Below are 12,267 nucleotides of genomic sequence, written 5' to 3'. Positions count from 1 at the left end.
CCACTTTGGCTGGACAGGTCCTTCACAAACCATTGATACGGCGTGCTCCTCATCAATGGTCGCTCTTCACCAAGCTTGCCGCTCTATTCAGACAGGAGAATGCACACGCGCTGTTGCAGGTGGTGCTAATTTAATAACCAATCTTGTGCTGTACGAAGCTTTACATGTGGGCAGATTTCTTAGCAAGACAGGAGGTTGTAAGGCTTTCGATGCACGGGCTGATGGTTACTGCCGTGGTGAAGCCGTGGGCATCGTGGTCTTGAAATCGCTGAATAAGGCACTGAAAGATGGGGATGAAATCCAATGGGTGCTGTTGGCTACCAGCAACAATCAAAATGAAATTATACAAGTATCACCAACCCTGTTCTGGAGAGTCAAACAGCATTATACAGATATTTACTGGCCCGAGCTGGAGTCAATCCGGGGGGTATATCTTACGTGGAAGCCCATGGTACAGGCACGTGTGCTGGTGACCCTATTGAGATAAAAGGAATTCGACAAGTTCTTGGTGGGAAGGATAGACATTCTATATTGCAGATTGGCTCTGTAAAAGCAAATATTGGACATACCGAGGGAGCCTCAGGAATAGTGTCGCTAATCAAGGTCTTGCTCATGATGAAGTACGGCAAAATCCCCATCCAGGCTCAGTTCAAGACATTAAATTCCAATATTCCAGATCTCGAAACTGACAAAATGTCTATTTCAACGTCACTACAGAAACAGTGGAGTGCCGATTTGCGGTTAGCACTAGTCAACAACTTCGGTGCTTCAGGTAGCAATGCTGCTGTTGTTGTTGCACCTCCACCGCCTAGATCATCGTCTTCATTGACATCGTTAACAGATCGCGCAATTTCTACCACTTCCATATCTGCATTACCATTTTTCATTTCTGCTACTCCATGCTTTTGCACCGTGCGAATTTTGCTTCAGGAAATCGAAACTTGTTCCTTGTACCTGGTGGATTTGGTTCTGGTGCCGTATTTAGAGACCTTCAGCCGTCATTGGTTGCTGTCAGGAATGTGTCTGTCTATGCACTTGATAGTCCCTTCACGATAATTAAACCCGATCCAAAACAGCCACCTACACTTGAGGAACTCGCTGCTATCTACGTAGCAGAAATCAAGCGGAAGCAGCCCGAAGGCCCGTACCTGATCGGCGGGTACTCTTTCGGCGGCGTTGTAGCCTATGAGATTGTACGACAGCTTCTTGAAGACGACAATGAGGTTGAGAAGCTATTCATAATTGACACCGCATGTCCGACCTTCTCGACCTCGCTTCCAAAAGCCCTGGTGGACTTTTTAGATTCAATCATGGAAGTCCGCGCGACTAACGCGGAAGAAATTCAAGAAAAGAGAAGAGGAAAGAATGATCATTTTACGCTGGCAAATCAACAGTTGTCAAGGTACCAAGTGAGCAAGTTACCAGGCAGAAAGATTCCCTCCGCTGTTCTATTCCTGGCGAGAGAGGGATTGGATAAGCAGAATCAAATACCTAGACCAGAGGTCTTGCCCGAGGAGCAGAGAATAGTGAGTTGTTTCTTGGATGATAGAGTCAGTGATGGATCTCTTGGGTGGGAAGAGCTCTTGGGAGACGTGACGGTGATTCCGACCGAGGGTAATCACTTTTCGATGATGAAACGTTCTATGGTAAGCCAGTCCACCCATAAGTGATTTAGTGAAATTTGCTATTGACCATCCAATAGATTAGCAATTGGGGCGTGAAGCTTGCTGAGATTTTGAATGCTACCTAGTAGTGACTGTCATCAAACAATCGATTCCACTCCGTCGGGGGGACGTGGAGTTTGAAGAATACCGTGGAATGGAAGATTTATCGAGATGAGGAAGAAAGTAGATGAAGAGGGGTTGGGAAAACCTCGCGTTTGTTGGCCCCTATCCTTAGTGCGAAATCTCAATCATATCTTGAGTACTACTAAAAATCACCCCTCCCAGTGATTTTTCAGCCAATTTTTGTTCTCAAATTTTGTACGTATGGTAAATATCTATCAGACGATATTGATACCATATTTCAAAACGTTTCCCTCGCATTATACACAAGACCTAAGAAGTAGCTCAGTAGTTACAACATACTTTCAGATAAACATCCCTTCTGCAAATGCCGACTATTGGTCCTAGATCTTTCAAACACTTCATAGTTGACTCAACCGATGCTCTTTCGCAATCATCTTTAGTTAGAGATCGTATTGCTCGACATCAAGAAAGCTCACCAACATGCGATCTTTTTTATTGCAAAAGTTGCTGAATCAGTCTGGATTAGTAAAGAGTATAGATATTAGCTCTTAAGAATAATCTATTAGCTGCTGATATCGGTAAGCCTGCGCAAGGCAAACGAGGTACTTGGTAAACAACACATAGCTGGAAAGGGCCAGATCTGTCAAGGAAGAGCACGTTTCATACAGCACAATGTGGATGTCATATTCTTTTATATGCTGTATTTAGTTTATTGTCAATTTGCTATACTTTAAGTGATTACGGTACTTGTTGATCTACTTTATATATATTCGCTTCCTCGCCTGTTTTCCCGCCATAAGCGTCGATTTTTATCCCGTCAATTTGTTTCTATGTAGTCCGAGCTCGGTTTGATTAAAGCTCTGTTCCATGCTTCTTTTTCCACGTCCTTCGCGCATCCTCTAGTTCCATATCTCGTAGCTCCTTTTCTGTTGGTGGTCTGTTTGGGTCAATCTCTTCAGTAGACCAAGTTTTTCTCCCCTGGGTGTAGGCACCCTTAGACTCGTAATATAAGCCTGCGGTTGAGGCAAGCTCGTTGCCAGTGCGCGTTCTGGATGAACGACTTTTACCTGTGCTCGTGCTTTCTTTCTTTACTGCCACTCCTGCGGGTGTACGAGAGGAAGTACGGGAACTGTCTCCCCTTTGACGCTGGACTTCAGGCTTTCTAGAGGCTCTTTCAGGGCTCTTACTACGATCATCACGCGCCCTTGCGGTTCCACCACTCGATTCACCAGTCGCTCCAACTCTCTCGAACTTTGATCTTTCACGTCCCTCTCTTCTGTTGGACTTGTCGCCCGTTAGATCAGTATTCGTTGTCGTCTTCTTGGCAGGCTTAGTAGGTTCTATAGTTTTGCCTCCTGCGGTTTTTGATTTGTGGCGCGGTTCTAAAGATGTGGAATTATCATCTTCGTCCGACGGAAACAATTCCCTCGCTAAAGGGTTCCTGATTGCCTTTCTTCTCTTGTCATCTACCGCAGATTTCTGATGCGCAGGTTTTTTTTCTGAAACGAATAAAGAATCGGAATCGGACTCACTATCTAACACCTTAGGAGGTCCTCGCCTGGGGGTCCTGGCGTCTGTTGGTTTAGATGAAATTGAGAGAGGACTGGAGATTTTTTTACTATCCCTAGTTTTATTTAATGCCTCATTTCTGATTGGCTGTTTCTCATGCACTGCTCTCTCATTTTCTCCCCCTACCTTTTTTGGTTTGCTATCTGCTGCAGGCTTCGGATTCACAGGTTTTCTTTCTAAACCGGATGAAAAATCGGGATCGGACTCACTATCTGACACCAGAAAAGGTCCCACCTTTTTGTCCTTTCTTTTTCTATTGGCGTTTTTCGGCTTAGACGAAGCTTGAGGGTTACTAGAGACGCTTTTACCATCTCTAGCTTTGTTTGACGCCTCCAATTCGGCTGTTTTTTCTTTTGCTATAGTTTGGAGAGTATTGCCGAAGAGATTGTTCTTTCCTTGAGTGTTTTGTGGCGTGCCCGTTTTGACGCTTGACTGTTCAGATAAAGCTGGGAGAGAAGATGGCAGAGGATTGCCTTTAACATCAAAAACCCAGCCTTTCGACGCCCAGACATTCATTACGTGATTCATTTTACTCTTAGGCTTTATGCCAAAACATCAGTATGCAAATGTCACTGTGACCCTTTCCGAATCTTGGATAATACTCACATGGTGCTTTTCAGAAAGATATTTTTCGTGTTTTGTCGATTCATAAACTAAATCCTTGGATTTGGTGCCGACTTTGATATAGCATTTTTCTCTCTCGTCAACCCCCGGTTCAATTTGATCGGCGTTTACATATTCAACCTTCGACTCCCTGAAAACTATAAGTCGTCTCACGACTCTACCCTTGTCGTCTTTTTCGGCAGGAAAGTAAAGGTATTGACTTCTGCTGGGACTAATTGTGACTGTCAATGGCACAAGATCACGAGAGCTTGACATGGTGATCGTATGATATTTAATACTTGATGTTTGGTATAGCCCGTGTGGGATAATAGTTTCTTGGCAGCAGAGATGAAGTGTCTTTCTATATAGCAAAGTAGATTGGAATGTGAAATATATACTCCATCTTGGTATCCCTCCTCACACTATATATACCACAAAACAACAAGCCAATTGGCTGCTTTGAGCTACAAAGTGTCAATTTTTTTGAAACTCAACACTTATCAGGTGAAGAGACTGAGCAAGTAGACAGGGAAAATTCGGAAAGACCCTCGTGGTAAATGCTATGAGATCGGTCGACGGTCTCTACTGACCCCGCCGCCCGGGGGTGTCCATATTATCTGATATTGATGAATTGATGCTATAATTAGCAGGTCTTCAAGATTATAGACATCTCAAACAACAAAGCATGGAGCATGTCCAAAATCTCTAGAAATGTTTTCTTGAAATCTTAATACACTCAAGTTTTATTGTGAAAATTGAATCTTTTCAATATAGACGGTGATCCAAATTATCAGAAACCCTGATTGGTTGTCCTTGTTGGACACACAACCTCGAGAAAATGGTTCTTGCCTCTTCCACGGAGTGTGATCTTCGGTGCTGATCGAGGATATCCAAAATCAATTTGAAAGTCTGATACAGCCGAACGACAGATGGTCAATTGAAAGAAAAAACCCCAAAATTAATGACTGGCCGGGTGTTAGCCACCAACACATGTATTGATGCAACTTTAGAGGTCACCAAGTGGTCACGACGGGTATGATTCACTTGTATCATTTTTCTCGTCTCAAACATCTATGTCAACCTTATACGGTCTTCTACATTGACCTTTGATCCACGTCATATAATTCTATGCCATCTTGATTCCAAAAATATTCTCCGGCCATTGATTGTTGGCCTCTGTGTGTCTCACCAGGAAGAATCTAGTCTACCTTTGCGGTCTGACCAGCAGTACGACTAACGAGGACGTTTTATGGTACGCATCAACAGATCTAAGCGCCAGTCGTTGTTTCTATTGTTGGCCAATCGAATGATAGTCTTTCGTACATAGGCCGCTGTGTTTCTAATATGCTACATTTTGCCTGTATATTGAGGCTAGCAAATTCGAGATTCCAGTTTCTATATGGGTGCAGACCACAAATTTCCGAATACGCTTTGGTTTTTCAAGAAGTCGACAAGATGGATTGCCAAATTGGTATTTTTTAGCATATCCGACTAGAAGATTTTGCAGAGCTTCCGCTCCACTTTTGACAAACATCGTTGACTTGGAATAGTATGGCGATGACTACACTGAGGAAGATATATAAGCAAGGAGATTGACAGCGTAACGTATGTGATCGATGCCAGTAGAGATCAATAACCGAGAATAATAAGTAGATAGATACATAACATCATTTACTACGTATCATCACTTTATCATAACATGAGCGGCGATAGCGACTCGGTGATATAATTAGTATACGGTATTACAACTGTAATTGATATTGCGATTCCGATATACACGATATTATGTATATTATTCAACAATATTATAGAATGTGGATCAAGTGTATATTCTTATTAGGTTGTAAATAATTGAAAGTAAACTATATAAAGTGGAAGATTACACTAGTGAGCTGTAGAGCTATACTAGTGATATACATGTGTCTTTCTAATAAATATATACAGCGATAGATATTATCTGATAGGGGTATTACCAAAGAGATATCGAAATACTAGAATTTGCGTGTTTTAGATTTGAAATTTATAGTTATATTAATATTCATAAATCTGAATCTACGATAAATTAATCCCATTCCCTAAAGACACTATCTGTTCCACTCTTATACCCTCGAATTTAACATAGACTATATTTTGTGATAGAAGAGAGGCTAGATTCTATGATGAGAAATCGATTCCCTAATTCTATATGGACTAAACCCTATACTTTTGAGATAGCTTCTAAAGTCAATAGACTAGAGCTCACAAGTCTTGAAAGTAAAACAGCTTCGATTTCTAAGGTATAAGAATAATTGATCGAACTTTATAAAATCAGTTCTTAAGTTAGTATAAGTTAGTATAAGTTAGTATTATAGTGGTTAATATTGAATACTTATATATTGTATTAACATATATGAATTGCTGAATTATTCACTAAAATATGTATCAGATATATTGAAGAATACTAACAACATATTGAATTACTAAAATTTGATAAATTCCTAATGGGTTCAGCTATATTATTATAGGAATTCAGAAATGTTCAATAAATTCCAATGGAAATAACTTCAATATTTCATATCTGGAAAGGAATTTATCGAATTCCAGTATTTCTATATCCTATTAGTAGTATACAATATTGGATAATAACCTCAATGATTCCAGTGATATAGTATTCAATATTATATATTGAAATATATGATAAAGAATGCGATACGCCTCACGGTAATGAGGTGCATAGAAAATACGTCGTATACTATCTCAATGACTGTGCAAAATTCAGAGTATGAGAATTATCCATTTTTGAATCCAATATATTAAAACATCAGCTCACTTCTCAGACACACATCTTCTGAGTCACATACTGCTGAAGCTTTTGGCGATAACTTTGAACCTATTAAATCAAAAGCTTCATTTTCGCTATATCATTAAAGCAAAGTATAACTAAAGTACAAAAAATGCTCAGAATATAACATTCTATCTTCCAATCATATCATGAGCCTGATCAACTATGAGCCTGATCTTTCAAGAAAGATATCCTTTTCAACACCCGTCAAATCTGCTTTAGATACCTACAAATCTACCCTCAAACCTCCATCAACAGAAATCATAAACGCATTTTTCATCTTAGACTCCAAGGTTCCCGTTTCGTGTCTCATATTTCCCATTCCTACCTGACAACTAAATCATACCACCAGTTCATCCCGTCACACACATCCAGCACACTCATTCCGAAAAGAACAGGAAGAAAATGAATCTTTCATAACATACTCGCACAACCCTATACTCTAAACACAGACTCTCCCCACTTGAGATTAAAATCCGGTGGCGTGACTATCTGATCCAGTTTCCATTCCATTCGTAAAGTTATCAAATCTCCAACCTCCAAATTGGATCGGGCCTAACTTTCTTCCAATCTTCCCCATTCCCATTTCCAGAAAATCAATAAGAGTAATAGATTCTATTCCAGATACTCTCTCAACACCCCAGAATTCGAACCATATTCCGCAAAAATCGCCAGATGCTCGTTCAAAATACCGCGCCATCGCTGCAATGCTCGATAGACCAAATCGAGGTTCGCAGAACACACTTTAGCATCTGGGATGGCCACTGTGTCGATCCCCCACCAGAGCATATCAACAGAGATCACACACTAATCAGGAAGCCAAGAGGAAAGGAAACCTTGCCGGTTCTTAGTCTTGTATAACGAAAGATTGCTTAGTTGAGACTAGTCTTGAATCAAGGTAAGCGTGGTGAGCGATGGCGTATATGGATGTAGTCTGCTTTGCTATCATATCGATTCATTAAAAGCGGCGTTTGAAAAGTCTCCTCCTCTCCTCTACCCTCCTTCCCTAGACTACAAGAGAGGAAAGAGTTCGCCAACTGGAAGAATAGAAAGGCCAAAAAAAAAGATGAAAAATGTTCAGGACATACTAACATAGGATTTTTCAATCTCAGAAGAAGAAAGAAACGCAAGGATTTCCACCAAAAAACTCCTCATCATTATTACTCCAAATTGTAGCCTGAAGCGATTTTCACATATATCTGAGAGAGCAACAAGAACAAGAATTTTAAAATTTCCTGGTGCTTTTATTGCGGAACTAAGCATTCCCTGCTGTGATTCACTCACATTGGATTTTGTAATCTAGAACCTATCAGAATCTCAATCCAGTATATCGAATCGACTATTCTCATATCAAGGAGAGGATAAATGCGACTTTCTCTCAGGATAAATAGGTTAAGGGGTTTTCCAAAAACTACAGGATTTAGTAGTTTCTCCTGGGTCTGGGGAGACGAGGGGATTTCTCAATCGCTGGTTGAGAGATTGAAGTCAACGCTAGATCTTCTAGAGGTCACTACCATAAATAGATCTTCGCCTCGCTGCAGCACAGACTAATTGATCTAAGTCTCAAATTCCATCGATAAAAAAGCGCCCACCGACCGCTCAAAGTCCAAGGAAGTTAGGATGTGAACAACGCGATCGATGACTTGTAAGAAAGAGAGCAACGGATGAGAAACGAAGGGATGAGGAAAAGATGAACAAAAACAAAAGACATACAACAGCAGGGATTCGCTGGTGGTCACCCACCCAACTACTAATCTGCCGATCTGAGGCTTGTGTATGGCAGAGCGGACGGGATGCCCAATTCTCCTCAGTCTATGGTCGTATGTGACAGAGATCAAGAATTTTGGGTCTATATTGAGTTTGTGGTGGTGTGTGAACGCAGGTGGATAATGAGGAAGAAGAGAAGAGAACGGTTTGAGTAATGTGTCTAGCTAGCTGTTGATCTGAGACTCTATATTCTAGGAGAGTGCACTATACTTCCTAGTTGGAATTATATCTAGGTAGGTATACACATATCCGAAATGAGAGATAATGAATCGATAACTAAATCTTGACGAAAGAGATATTACACAGTGTACTGAATACATACATACATACATGACCACGATGAAAATCCACAAACAAACGATATAAATAATAAGACAAATCTCGAAGCCCGATTACCTCATACGACTGAGCGACATCTTCTCTAATTGAATTATTGTATTTCATTAGATTGAATATGTAAATATATATCCTAACATGTTAATCTCAATCTCAATCTCAATCTCAATCTATCAATCATTAACCTGGTGACCAACCCTAGATACACTTATCTAAAGCTCTAGCAATGTAATAAATACATAAACTGTAAACACAACTTAAGGATGAATATCAACTTACGCAAAGAAGCCCTCCCTTCGATATCGTAACGCAAAGAGATATTTTGGAGTTTGGAATCTTATTTTCTAGGTAGATAGATAGATAGATAGATAGATAGATATAATAACTGATTTCTCGAGTGAGGAAAAGAGTAATAAAATTATATCCTTAGTATAGTATGAATAAAACCTACTCACGTATCTATCTACTCGGATATGTAATATGTATGTATCTCTAATTAAGAGATAGAGAGTATTTGTATAAGAATAGGATATACGATTTGATATTTGATATTGAGCATTATATAAAGATTTCTACATCCTAGATTCCTAGATCCAGTACATAAGTCAAGATGATAACAAGCCCTTGAAATGAAACTCCTCATCAACTATCTAGTATCTGAAAGGTGGTATAGAAAGAAAAGAATAGATATTTACGTACGGTTCTATCTATTTCTATATGTACATCTGTCTATATCTCTATAGTACTAGTAATGAAAATATCTAGGTGATTACTTTTCTCCTCTTAGAAATCCTTAAATGAGGTATTGTTCCTATGTACTATATATCAATAATCTTACTTTAAATAATACTCAAAAGCTACATCTACTAAGTAGATAGGTATTGATATCCGTATATAAGAGAATTTCTTATGACTTATGAGATGAAAGATCTCTTTCAGGTAGAACACTTTATACATTTCTTCTCTCTCGTTTCAATTCAACCACTAGGTAGACAATTCAACAATTCATACATAACAACCTCGACGAAACATAATCGTACTTCTGCTATCTATGTAGTAAGGTGACGATGTGATTATAAATCAAAGCGTAAAGAGTGAGGTAGTGATACAACCAACACCTTAGTGCTGTGCAAAATTCTAGAACATCATCTATCTCAAAAGAGAGAGATACCTGCTCCCTAGATAGAAAGGTCGATATCTCTCACATACCAAAGATAAAAATCCAAATCCAAACCATCAAGAATGCAGATTATACAAACTCCGAACCTAAGATTCTTACCGACCTTTCTCTCCTTCCATTCCATCTCAATTAATTCCATTCCAAAGTGAGGGAAAGTAAGCAAGAAAAAGGAAAGAAAAGAAGAGAAAAGAAAAGAAGAGAAAAGAAAAGAAAGTTATATCAAGCTTTACTAACTTAACCTAATCGAATCTGCTTGCAATCTTTCCATTCTTCAGTACACAATCTAGTAGTGACCTACCTACCTACCTACCTACCCACTTACCTACATACCCACTTATACAATTAATCAGATTCATGAAATCTCGCACAACCATTCTATTTTTCTCGCTATAGATAGCCATACATACCTAACGTGTCACCACCAGACGGATAGAAAGAAGTTGTACGACGGATGGGGTATAAATACCTCATATATTTACCGACCTGGTATTTTGCTTGGCTGGTAGAGCGAGATTCAATGAGGTGAAATAAAGCAGATGAAAAGAGAGGAAGAGGGAGAAAGTATCGAAAAGCATTGAGGAGAGAACAGGAATAGAGTGGATTTGTTATATATATATATATATGTATATACATATGTATAGAAAGTCTAACTAACCGAATATGCAATTTGAGATTTTTCCTTAGCCACCCATCCACTCACCCATCTACGTGACTTGGGTGGGTGGGTTTTTGTTGCGAATGCTATTGGGATTGCCTCTATGTATTTGTATCTGCAGATTGGATTGTGGATTGTTGATTGTTGATTGTTGAATTGTGAAGAATGTCTGTACCTATGTCGGTATGGAAACACAATCTCATTTCAATCATCACTCACGTGGTACTTGGTCTCGCCGCTGCATAGGTAATTTGCCTGGGTAATAGAAGCGTGGGTACCTGAATTACGCAAATGTTATGTTGTGTTATGCGATCATTATCCAGGTTACCACTTGGGAGGTATCGTCTCCCCAAGTACTTGATGAAAGAGTGAAAACAAGTATGCATAGGTGGTACGGTATTGATGTTGATGTTTTCGATTGATTTTTGGAAAGTAAGGAAAAGGATACTCACATGGAGGGATGAGATAAGGTTATAAGTTGGTCTGGCCTTGGTCGGTCAGTCGTATTAATACATGACCGTTGCCCACTTTTCCCCGCGAACAAGCAGATCATCAATGCGACGGAGGATTCCTTGATTCAAGCGGCGCGCTACCTATATATGGGTTACAGTGTTGGTTTACAAGTTGGGTCAATTCAATTGGTCTCTATGTTTTTGTAGTGGAGCTCTTTGTGAAAGTGCCGTGATCTACTCACCTAGTAGGCACGTACTAATAAAGCTCCCGTTACTAGGTGGGTAGTGCTTTATCAACGTCAATCAAGGGATGGTGTCGAGATATGATGAGATGACCTTCCTACCTGGGTATTTTGTGTGACAATCATATCAAAAGTGTTGAGTGAAGATTGCGTGTTTCACGTAACTGATCAACTACCTACCTATCTAATCGTGAAGAAATAAATCGACATCACTACCCAACTACCCAGCATGTTGAAGAGAGATAAAGACGGCTCGTTGGCTTTATCGACCGGTTGAATTCATCCTGGTAGATACGTAGGTGTGCAACAATGAAAAGCTACTGGTACGAAGGAATTTCCATTTGATAAGGCGAGACCAGCACCGACACAAGCAAGTAATAATCCTTGAAATCACGGATGTCCATCACATTTTCCTCTCCTCCATTTTGATTTGTCGAGCTTTCCTTCTGTTTGCCATCTCTTTTCGCTGACTGGAACGGAAAGGATGCCAGTGCCAGTGCCAATGCCATACCATGTCATGTAATCTGGGGGTGGAACGTGCTTCAAGACAAAACAATGAGGGGAACGTAAATAAATGATGTGATATGGGTAGGGATGTTTGGCGATACCTGCATCTTTTGCGGGATGATGTGTGTGTACGAGGAGATGTACACTACCTAGACATGGAGAGATAGAAAGCGACGGAGTAGATGTGCTCGAATCAATTCATGGACACAACCAGGATTAATACTACAGACCATTGATACAGCTGACAAGAAGGTACAGTTGACAGGAAGATACAAAATTGGATAGATAAAATGACAGCAGCATCGGAAGATACAAGGACATTGACCAATACCTACCTCCCTGCCCAAGTACGCATATCAGGAAGAAGAAAAGAAAGAGAAAAGCAAA

General features: G+C 40.0%; 1 protein-coding gene across 1 annotated transcript; it reads right to left on the bottom strand.

Moving 5' to 3' along the window:
- Positions 1-2,600: 2,600 nt before the first annotated feature.
- On the bottom strand, positions 2,601-4,196 carry Bfra_011265 (uncharacterized protein; the record flags this gene model as incomplete). The annotated part of the gene is made up of 2 exons (XM_037341594.1): positions 2,601-3,857; positions 3,924-4,196. 2 exons carry the CDS (start codon positions 4,194-4,196, stop codon positions 2,601-2,603), a joined length of 1,530 nt encoding a protein of 509 aa, XP_037188406.1.
- Positions 4,197-12,267: the final 8,071 nt, after the last annotated feature.

This window comes from Botrytis fragariae (assembly GCF_013461495.1).
Source record: "Botrytis fragariae strain BVB16 chromosome Unknown tig00000225, whole genome shotgun sequence".
Taxonomy (NCBI): Eukaryota; Fungi; Ascomycota; class Leotiomycetes; order Helotiales; family Sclerotiniaceae; genus Botrytis; species Botrytis fragariae.
This window is presented reverse-complemented; position numbering and strand designations above follow the sequence as displayed.